General features: G+C 53.7%; 1 protein-coding gene across 3 annotated transcripts in view; it reads right to left on the bottom strand.

Moving 5' to 3' along the window:
* RPTOR (regulatory associated protein of MTOR complex 1) overlaps positions 1 to 16,987 on the bottom strand; it is a 420,173-nt gene that overhangs the window by 49,978 nt on the left and 353,208 nt on the right. For all 3 annotated transcript variants that reach the window (XM_054458563.2, XM_054458564.2, XM_054458567.2), the window contains one exon: positions 8,021 to 8,139. In XM_054458563.2, the coding sequence (XP_054314538.1) occupies positions 8,021 to 8,139 (119 nt within the window). The remainder of the gene's footprint in view (positions 1 to 8,020; positions 8,140 to 16,987) is intronic.

Below are 16,987 nucleotides of genomic sequence, written 5' to 3'. Positions count from 1 at the left end.
TGGTGAAACCATGTCTCTACTAAAAATACAAAAATTAGCTGGGCATGGTAGCGCGCGACTGTAATCCCAGCTACGTGGGAAGCCGAGGCAGCAGAATCGCTTGAACCTGGGAGATGGAGGTTGCAGTGAGCTGAGATTGCGCCACTGCACTCTAGCCTGGGTGACATAGTGAGACTCAGTCTCAAAAAAAAAAAAAAAAAAAAAAAAAGAAACCTATCCATAAGTAACTCATGCTATGAAAGCATGAAGCCAGCCGTCAGGCTTAGGATGTTTGGTGCTTTGGAATATGCGAATATGCTTTCCTGGGTATCTCAGTCTTTATTTTCACTCTCTTTCTTTTATTTTTTTCAGATAAGAGTCTCGCTCTGTTGCCCAGGCTGGAGTGCAGTGGTGTGATCTCAGCTCACCACAATCTCCGTCTCCTGGGTTCGAGCAATTCTTGTGCCTCAGCTTCCTGAGTAGCTGGGACTACAGGAGTGCATCAGCACACCCAGCTAATTTTTGTATTTTTAGTAGAGACTCTTAGCCAGGCTGGTCTGGAACTCCTGGCCTCAAGTGATCCGCCCGCCTTGGCCTCCCAAAGTGCTGGGATTACAGGTGTGAGCCACTGCACCTAGCCAATGTTTATTTTCTTTATCAGTGACTTAGGTCTTCATTTTATAAGTAGATCAAAATGTCATGGGATCCTTGGGGTGTTGCTTTGCCAGGCAGAAACCTCTGTGGCTGGTGACGCCTTTGCCTGAGTTTTTACTTGGGCCCACTGGGATTGTTATGCCCATTCAGCCTGGCAGGCTGCGCTTGGCTCACACTGCTGGCCCGCATCTCACACCTGCCAAAGGCAAGCCAGGCGCAGAGTGGCGAGGGGTGTGAGAGTGAATGTGGGGTCCAGCCACTGTGCGCAGCCACGCATGCTGGCTGCACGGGGGTGGGCAGCTCTAGGCACTGGCATGGGTGCCTGCTCCCTGCAAGGCTGCGGCTGGGCCAGGTGTACTACAAGCAGCTTCAACACCTGGCACTGGGGAATGTGGTGGCACCTGGAAGCTTGGAGACGCCAGGAACTGCAGAGCCCCAGAGATGGCATCACAGCCTTATCTCGGGGAGCTCCTAGGTCTAGGTTCCCTGAAGGGCTGCAGCTCTTCTCTCCTTTTCTCTTCTCTCCTTCTTGTCGTCTGCAAAGTGGCAAGCAAGGGGCATGTTTCAGCCCTGTTTGTGTTATAGCTCTTGTAGCCCTGCCATTTGGCGGGTCCCAAGTTCTTGTCCTGCGTCCAGGAAGAATGAGGTACATGGACAAGTGGAGGTTGAGCAAGCTGAAGAGGAGCTTTAGTGAGCAACAGAACAGCTCAGAGGAGACCCACAGTTGGTAGCTCCTCTCCGGAGGCAGACTGTCCTGATGAGTGTTCTGCTCTCAGCAGAAAAGAGACCCTGGAGTGGGTAACTCCTCTCCGCAGCTGGTTTTCCCCAAGTCTGCTCAGCTCTCAGGGAGAGGAGACCCTGGAGTGGGTAGCTCCTCTCCGCAGCTGGTTTTCCCGACGTCTGCTCAGCTCTCAGCAGAGAGGAGACCTTGGACTATGTAGCAACTCTCCGCAGCTGGTTTTCCTGACATCTGCTCAGCTCTCAGCAAAGAGGAGACCCTGGAGTGGGTAGCTCCTCTCCGCAGCTGGTTTTCCTGACATCTGCTCAGCTCTCAGCAGAGAGGAGACCCCGGCATGGGTAGCTCCTTTCTGAAGGCAGGTTATACCATCGTTTCCTCGAGTCTGGCTGAGTCCAGGGTTTTTATGGGCTTCAAAGGGGAGGAAATATGTGCTGACTGATTCACGGACAGCCATGGGCAGGCTTGGAAAAAGCACCAAAAGTTCCCATTCTGGTCCATCAGCCCAGCCCCCAGGCTTCAGGCTGTCCCTGGCTTGAAGGTGGCACTTCACTGGGGACCCGCCCCTTTCTGCCCAGGACCCTGTCTGCCTCCTGCCATCATCCATAACACCCAGGCTGATTGTGCCGAGGGGCACCTGCAGGCCAGTGCCAAACTGCCCTCAGTCCCTGCCCTCAGTCTCCCTCCCATGCTCGTTGGTGCCCAAAGTCCAGAGGGGGCTGAGGCAGCAGGCGGTTGGCATGTGAGCACTGCCCTGAGCGTGTGCACAGCCGGTCGGTTGCAACAGCACCTGGGTACAGCCTCAACTTTGCTCCAAGATTAAAGTGGGTGCCAGGAGCAGTGAGAGGCCAGGCAGCGGGAGCAGACACTTCCAAGCCTGCAGGGGTAGGGGCACTTCCTGGGCCCTTGAGAGAACAGAGGAGCCATGCCAGCTCTGTGGCTGCAGCTGTGTCTGGGAGGGTGGGGTTCCTGCCTGCTCCCAGCCCCCAAGAGCACAGAGATGCCTGGATCCAGAGCTGTGGCTGGATGGCTGCAGCTGTGCCTGGGAGGGTGGGGTTCCTGCCTGCTCCCAGCCCCCAAGAGCACAGAGATGCCTGGATCCAGAGCTGTGGCTGGGTGGCTGCAGCTGTGCCTGGGAGGGTGGGGTTCCTGCCTGCTCCCGGCCCCCAAGAGCACAGAGATGCCTGGATCCAGAGCTGTGGCTGGGTGGCTGCAGCTGCGCCTGGGGAGCATGAGGCTCCCGCCCTGCCAATTTGGAAGGGGGTGGGGTTTCCACCTGTTCCTGCCTCCTGCCAGCTTTGTGGAGCACATGGCCCTGGCCACACCTCCCCAGCTGTAGCTGGCATCATGGCAGCGGCCACTCCCAGACTGGCTGCCACTGCCATCAATTTGACCTTTCGTTAAGCACACTCCTTTCTCATCTCCGTCTGCATGCATGAGTCCCGCGATAGAGGCAGCGGCCAGCGCACATGCACACACACTCTTCATAGCATCAAGAGGCTGCAGTCAGCGCACACGCACACACACTCTTCACAGCATCAAGAGGCTGTAGTCAGCGCACAGGGACACACACTCTTCACAGTATCAAGAGGCTGCAGTGGTGCTTCTAGGTGAGTTTGTGCATTTATGCTCATACGTTTTCTCATAAATTATAATATAAGCAGTGATCATGAGCACGTGTGCCCTGACGGGTGACCACCTGTGGCTTGAAGTTTCTTTCTTGGCATTGTCCTAAAACCACTGAGGCGAGAACGGCTGGGGCCACAGGCAGGCTCCTGAGGGGTGTCAGTTTCTTCTTTCTACTTCTACGTAGTCTGAAATTTTCCTTAAAAAAGCCTAAAAGCAGGCCAGGTGCAGTGGTTCATGCCTGTAATCCTGGCATTTTGGGAGGGAAATGTGGGTGAATCACTTGAGCCTAGGAGTTTGAGACCAGCCTGGGCAACATGGTGAAACCCCATCTCTACAAAAAATACGAAAATTAGCTAGGCATGGTGGTGCGCCCCTGTAGTCCCAGCTACTTGGGAGGCTGAGGTGGGATGATCGCTTGAGCCCAGGAGGTCGAGGCTGCAGTGAGCCGTGACTGGATCACTGAACTCCAGCCTGGGTGATAGAGCGAGACCCTGTCTCAAAACAAAACAAACAAACAACACCCGCAAAACTAAACCAAGAGAAAAGGAAGCTAAAAGCAAAATGAAAAACCCAAGCCCATGGAATGGGAATCGAAATATATTATAAATACATAAAATCAGACCACAGCTCTGGAGCTGTGTGGGTTCTCTCATACAGAGCTGGTGGCAATTTCTGTATTTGAATATAGAATTCTACAGGGCATTCCATAGTAATAAGGCTGTTTTAGACTCTGATGAACAAAAATTTGGCTTCAGAGTTAAATATCTAAAATAGGCTCGTTTCTCTGTAAAATGAAATGTAATCCCTTCAGTTCCTAGAGCAGGAAAATAAGGCATTTCTTGAAATTAAAATGAAGACAAGAAAGATTTATGCTTCCAAATGCTTTAGTAGCAATGTTTACTCTTAAACCCACACACATATACACTCAGACACACACACACGCGTGCACACACACGCACACAGACACACACACACACAAGCTCATGCTGCATTGTGCTATGCATAGCAAGGTCTCTAGCAGAGGCCTTCTCTTGACTCTGGTCCCCACCCCTCTGGCTGTGGCGTCTCTGCTGGAGTGATGGCCATGTGCCTTAAGGTCTCTGTGTCATTCTAGAACAGCAAAGCAGGCACAGAAGGCAAATGCCACTTTTATGGCGGTTTCTGGGGCTCAATCGGATAGCACGACAAAGCCATGTGTTCGAGTTGCTATAACCTGCTAACATGAAAGGTACACGCAGGTGCTTAACTGCCTTACCGCGGAGGGAGAGGGGGGCGGTCCGTCCGGCTAGACTACATGTCACACACAATCCAAAAGGGCGCTGGGCTGTGGAGGCTGTGCTGGGACGTTTGCTGAAGAGCAGAGAGCAGTGGCTTCTGTGCTACACATGCTCGAGAGCTTCCTAGGAGGAGCTATTTAACAACTGGAGGCCAGGTCCACGAGAACGCACTTAATAGTCCTTATATTTCAAGATTAGGCACTCGGATTACAGTTTAGAATAATTCAGGCTAATTTTTTAGTAAGGTTAAATACACAAAAGCCACTGAAAAATAAACTTAAATAGGCTGAATACTGATTTCATCATGATCAAAATACCCAAGAAGCTAAATTAATTGGGGGAAAACGATCAAACCTCCTAAACAGCGCTCACCTCCAGCTGTGCAGTCAGGACAGAGCAAGGGTGGCCCATGGCCATAGCCATCCTGTGCCTCCGAGAAAAGAAGAGGCCACCAGACACTCCTGTGTGTCAGAGAACTGCCAGCAGAGACGGCGAACTGGCCATCAATTCTAAAAACTTAAACCATTTATTAATGTTTGTAAAAAGCTTTTACAATTATTTTAGTGAAAATGGCTATTTAAAACCCAACCTTGAAATCTTAAACTAAAAGTGGTAGAGGCTATTTAGAGTCTAAAAGGGCAGCGGTAAGTGGTAAGAACTGATTTTCCCTAATCCGTAGCAGGCAGATGTGACGGTTTCAGTCCCAATCCTCCACAGCGTCAGCTCATCTGAGAGGCCTCGGGACCGGCTGCTCTGGCCTGGGGCCTCCATGGGTGGTTTCCTCAGGAGCGTTTGTGCAGTCTTACGACTTTCTTTTCTTCCTTATTTCCTTCCTGTCTGCTTTACTGCCTCCCCTTCTTGGTCTCAGACCATAAATGTTTAACAAACATATATTTTTAAACATTGTTTCAAAAGACACGGTCTCACTCTGCCACCCAGGATGAAGTGCAGTGGCGCAATCATAGCTCACTGCAGCCTTGAGCTCCTGGGCTCAAGGGATCTTCCAGCCTCATCCTCCTGGGTAGCTGTGACCACAAGTGCTTGCCACCATGCCCGGCTAACTTGCTACTATTTTGTAGAGACAGGGTTTCACTATGTTTCCCAGGCTGGTCTCAAAACACCTGGGCTCAAGCGATCCTCTCTCGCCTCGGCCTCCCAAAGTGCTGGGATTACAGGTGTGAGCCACCACACCCAGCCTAAGTTTTATTTTTGTATTTATCTTATTCTTAGTTTAAAAGCAAATAATTATATTATTTCTTAGTTTTCCTACTGCATAATGAAAACATTAACTGGATTGACTGGCTATTTTCAACAGGCCAGTGACACATAAAAGAAACCTGAGGAGACGGCCTGCTGCCTGGGGATGAACATGGCCAGGTGCCCGTGCAGCTGGCCACACCACACGGTGACGGAGGAGGTGGCAGAATCCGCTGCAGGAGGGGAGGCTGGTGCAGAATTAAACAATCTGGACCTTTCCAAGTTGGCCAGTAAGCTACTTGTGACTATTACCTGTGATACTATAAAGAACAGGCCAGGCGCAGTGGCTCACGCCTGTAATCCCAGCACTTTGGGAGGCCGAGGCAGGCAGATCACGAGGTCAAGAGACCGAGACCATCCTGGCCAACACGGTGAAACCCCTCGTCTCTACTAAAAATACAAAAATTAGCTGGGTGTGGTGGCTCACGCCTGTAGTCCCAGCTACTCAGGAAGGAGGCTGAGGCAGAACTGCTTGAACCTGGGAGGCGGAGGCTGCAGTGAGCTGAGATTGTGTCACTGCACTCCAGTCTGGCAACAGAGCGAGAATCCACCTCAAAAAAAAAAACAAAAAACAAAAGGAATTGAAGAAGAAGCAACTGCAGACGGTAAGGTGATTTCCATCTAAGATATAACTAGACCAAGAGAAAATAACTTAGTTGAAGGAACCGAAAGCCACACAAGTATAGTACCAGCAAAAGGAGCTGGGGAGCTGCAGGAACCCTGGCTCGATGGCCGGCCAGGACCCAGAAGGCCACGGCAAATGAGAGGGGAGGCTCGATAGCTCATTTGGAAAAAGTGATGGACTAGGATGGGAAGCTGTGGCTCCTCGACCCTGCAGACCCTGTCACTGAGTGATACCCGAGCCAACGCCGTAGCCGTGACGAGGTCGGGTGAAGACGTAGAACACCACAGAGGCTGCAAGAGTGTGGCCTTTCCCTGCATTCTCTCTGCAACATTTCTGTAAGCTTTTGAAGTTTTATCAAAAAGTTACCAAAAAATTTTTAAGTGCTATAATGAGTGACTTCTAATTCCACGTAAATCATCCAACTTCCATAAGCAACTAGAAAACCAGGAAAAATACCGTAAATAATTGTTTTTGCACACTGGGTGCTGGGTGTCGCGGGCCTGTGATCCCTGAAAGAACGGAAATAAACAGCTGCCCCGTGTCCACTTGCAGGTGGTTTCAGGCAGTCCCAGGCCACAGCGCAGAGACGGGGAGCCTAGCGCTTTCAAGGAACAGGAGACAGAGACTGGGGCTCCAGGGAGGCTGAGGTGGCAAGAATGTGTAGGACAGAGCACTGGAGAGGGGAAAGCTTCCAAGGTTTGCAGGGGAGGCCCCTGGAGTCTTTGACTAAGTATTCATCTGCTCACGGGTAGAGTGACAACCCATGAGGCAGAGAAAAAAACAGCGGGAAGGCGGTAGGCCAAATGCCCAGAGCTCACAAAAGGGACTGAGAAGAGTTTACAGTCCCCAAAGAGAAAGGACTAAAATCAACGACCTCTGCTTCTACCTTAAGAAACTAGGATGAGAAGAGCAAATTAAACTCAAAGTAAGCAGAAGAAAGCAAGCTTTATTGATGAAAGCTCAATCAATCAAATGGAAAATGGACAAACAACAGAGAAAAACCAATGAAACCAAAAGCTGATTCTTCGAAAAGTTCCCTTTAGCTAGAATGGCCATGAATAAGAAACCATTAACTAGAAGGGTTTTGAATGAGTCAAAAATTACTGCTATCAGAAATGGAAGAAAAGTCTGGGTGTGGTGGCTCATGCCTGTAATCCCAGCACTTCAGGAGGCCAAGGCAGGAGGATCACTTGAACTGAGGAGTTAAGAGACCAGCTTGGGCAACTCACTGAGACCCTGTCTCTACAAAAAATTTAAAAATTAGCCAGGTGTGGTGGCGTGCACCTGTAGTCCCAGCTACTTCCAAGGCTGAGGTGGGAGGATTGCTTGAGCCCAGGAGTTGGAGGCTACAGTGAGCTGTGATCAGGTCACTGCATTCTAGTTTGGACAGAGTGAGACTGTCTTAAAAAGACAAAAAACAGGTGCGGTGGCTCACGCTTGTAATCCCAGCACTTTGGGAGGCTGAGGCAGGAGGATCCCTTGAGCCCAGGAGTTCAAGACCAGCCAGGGCAACATAGGGAGACCCCATCTCTTATAAATAATTAAGAAAGAAAAAAAAATGGAAGAAGGGCCAGCACTGTAGCTCACCCAGACATCAGAGGATCCTGAAAAAATCATGGCAGTCCTCCCCTAATTTGCCTTAACGGGCGTCAGTAAATCTAGCACCCTCTGCCCACATGGGAGCTGCACAGGCACAGAATTTGGGGTGTACTGTACATCTCCAGATTCAAGATATTTGCTGAAGCTCGTTTTGTTTACTTTCTAAACCGTGGTGTGGACCCGGGCACACCTGGAGTTCCTGGCGTGCATACTCGTAACCGAGAATCAGCAGCTGGAGCGCGGTAGGGAGCGCCCGGCACGTACCTTGTAGGCGATGCTGTTGAGTACTTTCATGGCCACGTCCGAGACCTCTGGATAGGGGTCAGCAGCCAGGTGCAGCAGGACTCTCCAAATCTGAGTGTAAACACTGTTAAAGGAAACTCCTGAGAGAGAGAAATGGAAGATGTTTTAGTGGAAAGTAGCTGCCAATGAGGCTCCTAAGGCGGCTGCATTTTCTGAAACCTTAACCCTGGTATCAGAAGTGTTGCTTTAAAGAGCTGAGGTTACAGGAAGCCCCCATTTTGTTATTCTGGCAACGGGTCTCGAGATTCAAGAATCCTAGCTGATTACTAGGCTTGATCACACGGATTCATCTACTGAGGCCGAATCTTTCTAAAAGGAAAACTGCATTGGAAAGGGTGTAACTTTCCTTGAAATGCCTCAGCGGACTGGAGGGCATGACCACACTCCCGGAGGAGCGTCTGATGTCACGTCCTAGATTTCCAGGAGCCTCCACGGCCCATTGGTAGTGGTGCATGTGGCCTGGACATCTGCACCGCACCAAGTTCAGCATGTGCTGCTGTGCACTGTGACCCAGGGAGTGCTTCCTGCTCACCTCCAGGCACTTCCTGCCCACCTCCAGGCACTTCCTGCCCACCTCCAGGCACTTCCTGCCCACCTCCAGGCACTTCCTGCCCACCTCCAGGCACTTCCTGCCCACCTCCACGCGCTTCCTGCCCACCTCCACGCGCTTCCTGCCCACCTCCACGCGCTTCCTGCCCACCTCCACGCGCTTCCTGCCCACCTCCAGGCACTTCCTGCCCACCTCCAGGCACTTCCTGCTCACCTCCACGCGCTTCCTGCTCACCTCCAGGCACTGGACCTGCTCTGAGATGCTAGGACTTCACGAAAGGTTGATGTGCTGTGACTTTTGTCCCTAAGCCTCTCCCGACTCACCCAACACTCAATGCAAGGTCCTGTGCTGCACGCTCGGATACAAAGACAGACAAGGCAGGACCCAGGAGGGACTCAGACTCATTTATAAATAACACTGGTGAGTCGTGGGCATGGAGGGAAGCGCTGAGGCTTTGTTGGTGCGACTGCTCGGTCCTATTTAATTCCCCAGCAATCCTACAGGCAGATGTCACCCCCAGCATCACCGAGGAAGGTGAGGCCCAGAGGATGAAGGATGTGAACGCACACCCATCAGACCTTTGAGCCATGCTACGTCTACGAAAGCGTGCGGCCTCAGGGAGACGCAGGAAGGAGTGAGAGTGACTCCTTCTGTCGGCAGTGGGCTAGGAGGTGAAGGCCGGAGAGGCCTGGTGGAAGAGGCATGAAGGAGCCGGGCTTTGAGGGGAAGGAGGATCGTTCTCTGGGCAAAGGAGGAGTGGAGCGAGGGTGGGTAGCACAAACAAGATCTAAGACACTGAACAATAAAATGCGGAGGTGATGGGGACGCGGAGCCTTGGGGGATACCCGACGGAAGCCTGCAGGAGCAGATCAGAGATTGTGAGGTGGGGGCTGTGAGCACTTGGAAACCAGAAGGGAGTGGCAGGCACCGGCCATGTGGGCTCCTGGCGCAGTCAGCATTGGCTGAGGCCCGGGAGGAGGCTGATGGAGCAAGCATTGCGGAACTGTTGTGCACGCCACGCTGGACCCAGAAAGGCCAAGAAGGGAAGCAGCAATCCTGGTAGAGGCGGAGGTCCAGCAAAGGCTGGGCCGAGGACCAGAGGCGCTGAGTGTGGAGGGCAGAGCGGGGCCAGGCGGTGCCTCCCCTGCCTGCGGGCACCAGGAGTGCCAGTTTCCTGCCAGGCTTCGCCCCAGAGGCGGAGGCAGACAGGGCCCTGCCCTCGGCGCTGGGAGTTGAAAAGGGATCCAGCCACATAGAACTCCACCTTCTTTATTTTTGGGGAAGCTAGACAATTTGCTGAGAAGCAAGTGCTTGTTCATTAAACAGAGATTCAAAGGATTTCGAGTGAGGTGTGTGATTCCAGGACACCTGATTGTTGGTGAAAGAGCTTAAGCATCGAAAGCCAGTGGAGGGCCTCGTGTCACCGCAGGAACACAGCTGCGCACGTGGACGACCTCGTGTCACCGCAGGAACACAGCTGCGCACGTAGAGTGGGTTTCGCACGACACGGTCAAGTCCATGGAGATGGAGGCGGGTGCGAAAGTCAATGTGTCTGTGGGTTCTGCAGATGCCCGCTGCCACTGGCTCACCTCCACCTATGGCCCAAGACGGGCTCTACTTCAGCTCCACGTATGGTGGGCCGGTGTCTACCCCTGCTGTGCATGCCCCCACCGTGAGTGCGGAGGTCAGGGAAGCCCCGTGCCCGCGGCTCCTGAAGAGGCCCCCACGAGGAGTGCGTGTTGCAGTGAGTGAGTGTCTCCAGGACTGAGCCGTGTGGAATTGAGCTCAGCTGCCATCTAGGAGGCCATGCTCTGCTGCTGCGCTGCCCATGCTGGAATGAATCATGAGAGGATGGGACTTTTTCTGGGAGCTGACATATCTCACCCCACAGGGCAAGTTTACAGCCTTCAACCAAAGGAAGCACTCTTCCCAGGGACACGTCCCCTGCGGGTCTTGCCCATGCACATGTGTGCCTGGCCGGCGGTCCCTGTGCTTGAGCCTCGTGCCCAGGAGGAGGCAGTGGGGACGTCTAGGCCCAAGCACACCTGGACTTCAGTGCCACGGCACCACGCAGATGCACCTTCTGCTCAACCGTGGTCCTGCACCGCGTGGACTGGGACAGAACCGAAGCCTTCCAGCTCTCAGATTGCACAGCTCTGCGATAGCCATGTGGATCCACAAGGAAGTCTCGGAAATGTAAAATCGGTCCAAACTGTGGAAACACTCCCTAGAGTCTCCTCTACCCCAGCAGATGCTGGCTCCTAGGAACTGCTCCATGTAACACAAGGACATCGGCGATGGCTGCGTCCTCAGTTTTTTTTTAAAGAGTGGGTGGGTGGGCTAGGAGATTTAGCTTTGAATTCGCCCCCGTGACAGGCCCTGGTGAGGAAGAGATGCGGCCTCACTGGCGAAGTTCGCTACCGCCTGGCTCCACGACACCCTCCACCATGGGTGACAGGATGGCCCTGCAAGATGCCCATTGATGACTGCCCGCCCGAGACCCACTCCCCTTGATTATTCTGGGGTCCTGGGCTCCCCACAGCTGAGTGAGGCATTGAAGCAGCTCCCCGCGAGGCTCGACTGCCAGGTGAAGTGGCTGTGAGGGGCAGCTGGCCTTATATGAGAACCCTCCTCACAAGACCCGGGGGCGAGGACCAGGCCACTGTGAAGAATAGGGCACTGGGCAAGCCCGGAACCCAGGGCAGGCACGGCAGGAGGCCCCCTGCTCCCGGTGGCCCTGGCAGAGTGCGAGGAGGGTGCAGGCTGGTGGCTGCTCAAGCCTCACCCACAATGTGGGGGCCACAGACGCAGGCACCGGGGGTCTAGGTCAGGGCTCCAAAGGACACTCCAGGTAAGGACCTTGGCAATGTGCGGGGTGGGGTGGGGGTGTGTGTGAGATGTATTAGCTGCTACTTTCATCTAATTTTTTTTTTGGAGACAGAGTCTCGCTCTGTCACCCAGGCTGGAGTGCAGCAGCGCGATCTTGGCTCACTGCAAGCTCTGCCTCCTGGGTTCATGCCATTCTTCTGCCTTAGCTTCCCGAGGAGCTGCACTACAGGCGCCAACCACCACACCTGGCTAATTTTTGTTTTTTTTTGTATTTTTAGTAGAGATGGGTTTCACCGTGTTAGGCAGGATGGTCTCGATCTCCTGACCTCGTGATCCACCTGCCTCAGCCTCCCAAAGTGCTGGGATTACAGGCGTGAGCCACTGCGCCTGGCCACTTTCATCTAATTTTTAAAAACGGATATTTATTACAGTTGGCCCTCTACATCCATGGATTCAACCAACCGCAGATCAAAAATATTTGAAAACAAAACAAAAAGTAATACACATAAAAATAAAAAGAGCATAACCAGTGTTGACACACCGCGCTGGAGTTGGTATTATCAGGAATCTAGAGACGATTCAAGCATGGGGGGGGACATGTGTGGGGGACGCACAGCTGTCACGCCTTTCCTAGCGGGACTGAGCATCGTGGGCCCTGGGTCCTTGAGTCCCCCACGTGTACCGAGGGGCAACGCTATTGTTGTCAACCTTCGTGCAGATTTCCACTTATATCAAAGTCGAAATACTGTTTGTGACTCAACAGGGGAAAAGAAATCTACTTTTTGCCAGTCTTTTTAGCGACAGTGGATTTTATAACTATAGACTAGTAAAAAGTACGACGCTGTGATCACGGAACTGCTGTCTTTATTTCACGTCTTTCCTTGGTTTGGCCACAATCTTCTCTCAGGCTCCGTTGTATGAACTGTCCTGTCGTAAAATCTGCCAGTGCCCAGAACGGACCGCAGAGACCTTCCCATCGGATTCGAGTCTACCAGGAAGGAGGTGGGGCTGCCCGGGTCCTGCCCTGCAGGGAGTCAGGGACTGGGGGTGTTGAGCTTAGAAAGGGCCCCTGCTGGCACTCACAGAACTCCCTGTAAGCACGGAGAACCTGTTTTCATGTCTAGACTAAAAGTAATAAAAGATCATAATGAATGGTTTTAGAAGTTATTGTTCAGAGCCCAATGGCCACAGCTTTTCAAATAGCATACAAGGCAGGGAAATTTAGTCAGAGCTCTGGCCGACTCTGAATCCCAGAAGCTCCCGGGCTGGCGGAGCAGTTCAGAGAAGACAGTGTTCCTGCAGGTGACAGCTGCCAGCTGCCACCCCAAGGCTGAGGGGTCGGCAGAGCGGGTTGCGCCCTCTGATGTGCTCACCCAGTCTGTGATGGCCGAGACCCTCTGCCATCCTGGGGAACCAGTGCCCCAGGCCGAGGGCTTCCGCAGCGGCCCCTTTCTTGTGACCCCTCCTGACCCCTCAGGGGCTGCACCCACAACTCGGTGTGGCTGTTACGAGAATCACGCTGACCAGCTGCTCCACCCTCCCTCCTCCTGGGCTGGCTGGAGTGCTGGACTCTGCAGCTGCCCACAGGGAAGACGCAGCACCTCCCGGGCCGGGTGGGCAGTGCGTCTGCATCGTTTCCTCAGCATATTCAATACCCCTACGAGACAAACATAATAATGGCCTTTAGTTAAGGACTTTTGCCCTAAAAACATAATCCTGGAGCATTGGAAAACTGTTGTTCATTTTCTCACCACCGTCTTCTGACGAGAGTAAATCCAGTTTCTGGGTTGTGAAGCCTTTTCCTTCCAAACCCACACAGTTCCTTTGGCAAAAACCCTGCTTAGCTTTCTTTTGGTTGAGTGAGCACCAGGCTTTTTTTCTGCAAAGGCAGAAACCAATACCTTCTCTGCCCCGAAACCCAGACCTCGAGGCCTGGCCGGAACTCACTACTGGGGGTCTCTGGAGCTGCACGCAGGGCTCGTAAGGACTCTTTCAGCTTCTTGATACCTTGGAAAAAAGGAAGGAAACTGTAGTTCTAGGTACCCAAGAAGGTGAAGTGGGAGGATTGCTTGAGCCCAGGAGTTCGAGGGCAGCCTGGGCAACATGGTGAAACTCCGTCTTTAAGAAACATTAAAAAAATAAACGAAGGGAGAAGCAGTTGCTATGGCCCGTCCTGTGAACACCAAGGATGCAGCAGTGCAGCTGGTCGCAGTGTGTGCAGCTGAGAGGCCTGGGCAGGCTTGGGGTGCAGCGGCCGCCACTGTTCTGTGGCCTCCCAGGAGCCGGGCAGCGCCCCAGTTTCTGGGCTCGGGTCTCCGGGCTCCTCTCTCCTCCAAGGGCAGTAGTTCTGGCTCCCAGATTCCGAACAAAGTAGAGGGGTCAGGACTTGACACCAGCTCTCCCGCAGAATCCCGTGTTCAGGTGTGGAGAGCACAGGCGGCCTGCGGGGCTTCTGGCTCTGCCACTGTCCGTGGCCCCCAGCTCCTCCTCTGGGTGAGCAGGGTGCTTCCCACAGCTGCACCAGGGCTGGCTCCATGCTCCGTGGGGCTGTGTTCCTTTCTTGCCCTCCCCTCCCTTGCATTAGTCCATCCTGGATCCATTTCTATGGTAACACATTTTCAAAACTGTAAAAAATGTCATCGTATTTAGCAGAGTCATGAAAGCTGGTCCCATCTAGCCCAGGCCTCTGACCTGTGCCCCTGCCAGCACTCTCGGGATGAGGCTGTTTCTGCGGGAAGAGCGCTCTCAGGCCACCAGAGTCCTGAGCAGAATTAACTCCTGCCTCGCCTCTCAGCACGGGTGTGCCTGGACTCTGGCCGCGACGCAGGGTTTCGGGAGGGAAGGCGGGTGGAGCACACAGCAGCGTAGTCCCCCACGGTCCTGCACTCTAGCTGGGAGCTGGGGCTGGACGGATGAGCGTGGGAGTGACGAGGTGTGGGACCACATGCATGGGTGTCTGGGGGTGAGGAGGGCACCTCAGGCTGGGTCCCGGGACGTGTGGACACAGGCCACAGACCCTCTCCAGCCGTCCTTCTGTCCTGAGCAGCTCCACGGCCACTCGTGGGCGTCAGGAACACAGGTAAGTGCAGAGGGCAGACGCATGGGCTGGGGGCCGGGACAGGTGAGGCCTGCGTCCACACATCCATGCGTTAGCAAGAAACAACTTTACAAGACTGTGGTGGTAAAAATGGCGACATCATGCTTTGATGTGCTGGGTCAGGCACTTACATGGGGATCCTGGCGGTGGGCCAGGCTACCTCCCAGCAAGACCACCTGGCTCTGAGCTGCACAGACGGCAGAGGGGCTGGGCCAGGGGCCAGCCAGGGGTGCTGCGGGCAGGTGCAGTGGAGCGGCTGCTGCTGAGATTGGGGGCAGGAGGCTGAAGGAAGGCCTTGAATGTCAGACAATGGTTTGGCCTCTACAGAAAATGCGGTTTTAACGAAGGCTTCACCTGGAGGGTGGTGAGGAGCTGGTATGAAAGAGGGCCTGCCCAGTTGTGGTCTGCAGAGAGCAAGACCCAGGGCAACGACGCCTGGTGGGATGGGGGCACTGGAAATAGGAGGGATTAAGGTAGGGGATTCTTGTGGATGTCAGGCTAGATGAAGGGCTGAGTGAGAAACAAGCAGGATGGAGACATCAAAGAAGATTCTAGAACCTAAAGCAGTGCTGAGACCTGGGTTCTCATTTAGTTTCACAAACATTTATCCTGCCCCACCAGGGCCAGGCACTGCTGGGGGAACCTGGGCTCCATCAGTGATCAAAGGAAGCCAAGTACCAGCCAAGGGGCTTCATCGCCACGGCGGAGACGGGAAACATGTGGTTGAGGGTGCAACAATGCAAGTGCTCTGGGGAAGGCAGAGCAGGGAGGGCGCTGGCGATGGGGCTTCTGGGGGGCCAGGAAAGATGGGGAGACATGGACACTCCAGGTTGCCATGGTTCTGAAAGTCTCTGCAATCTTCACTGAAAGGGACTAAAGAGATTGCTGTTCTTTGGCTGAAATGAAAGAAGAAATTGGCTGGAAACAGGGAAGTGCTGTGCGTAATGGGATCCTGTGTCAGTTATGGATTCTAAACACTTAGGTAAGCACGGTGGTTTCCAGGTGGTGTGAGCGACACCTCACTGAATATGAATGAGGCTGGCTTTGCGGGGGTGACTTTGTTTTCTTTCCTTCCTAAACCCCAGCTCACTGTGAAACTCTTTCCTGTCAAATTTCCTAAGATTTGAATGATATACGAATAAAACTCAGTTTTCTCCAGTAAAAAAAAAAAAAAGCCAGGAATCAGATTGTGTAAGAAGGATGGTGGAATGGGGAGTCCAGCTCCTTCGAGAAGACAGAAAAGAAAGAACGGGCACAGGAGAAAACTCACGGAGGCCAAGCCCCTGTGTCCGGGCCCCAGGCTGCTGTGCGCTTCCTGTCTGGGTGGCCCTCAAACGAAACTGCGATCCTTTGCCCTGTACTCTACCGAGACCAGTACTGAGGATAACAACGGCATTTACTCATCACAGACAAGAGCCAAGTTTCACACAGGAGTTGGGCGGGGCCCCCGCAGTCCCTCTTGCCTGTGGACAGCACCCAGGGCCTCAGGCATGGCACGCGCACAGCAAACACCAGCCTCACCAAGTTCAGCCACCTGGAAACTCCACAGCTGTGAACTTTCGGTAGCCTTCGCCAGCAGAAGGGGAGATGCCCACGTGGTATCCACACGTCCGGGGGAAAGGGAGGTACAGCGGGCACGGGACCTGCAGACGGAAGCTGTCAGTGGTGCCACGCTGACCCAGTGCCATACTGCCTGGCTTGAGCTCCCTGGACCAACAAAAGGTGCGGTTCTGCACGCTTGCAGGCCAGGTGCAACTTTTTATTTTGATTCTTACTTGATGGCCAGATACGTGCGAGTGGAGGGATGAGAGGGAACCGAGAACCCCATGGAACATGGGCCAGGTAGGGTGGCGGGGCCACCAGGCCCTTGGCAGACGGTCACCAGGTGAGCACCGAGGGGTGATGCTGCTGTAGCTTCCTGTGAAAGAGGAAGGCCAGTCGAGCGCGGTGGCTCACGCCTGTAATCCCAGCACTTTGGGAGGCCGAGGCGGGCGGATCACCTGAGGTTGGAAGTTCGAGACCAGCCTGACGAACATGGAGAAACTTTGTCTCTACCAAAAGTACAAAATTAGCCAGGTGTGGTGGCACGTGCCTGTAATCCCAGCTACTTGGGAGGCTGAGGCAGGAGAATCGCTTGAACCCGGGAGGCAGTGAGCAGAGATTGCGCCGTTAAACTCTAGCTGGGGTGACAAAAGCAAAACTCCGTCTCAAAACAAAAACAAAAACAAAAACAAAAACAAAAAAGGAAGGCCACAGCGAGCACACGGCCCCAGGAGGGCTACAGTGGAAGCAGGGAGACCCGGGAGGGAGCTGTGACCACCAGGCCAAAGAGCTGCTGGCTCAGGTGGCTGCGAGGCAGGGAGGAGACGGCCACAGATGCCCTGCCGAGAGAAGGATGTGTGGGGGCACAAAGAGGAGTCCCCGACTCCTGGCCAGGAGTCAACCTGAGTAA

This window comes from Pongo pygmaeus, chromosome 19, assembly GCF_028885625.2.
Source record: "Pongo pygmaeus isolate AG05252 chromosome 19, NHGRI_mPonPyg2-v2.0_pri, whole genome shotgun sequence".
NCBI classification, from domain to species: domain Eukaryota; kingdom Metazoa; phylum Chordata; class Mammalia; order Primates; family Hominidae; genus Pongo; species Pongo pygmaeus.
The sequence above is the reverse complement of the archived record's forward strand: the minus strand, read 5'-3'. Positions and strand labels throughout refer to the sequence as shown.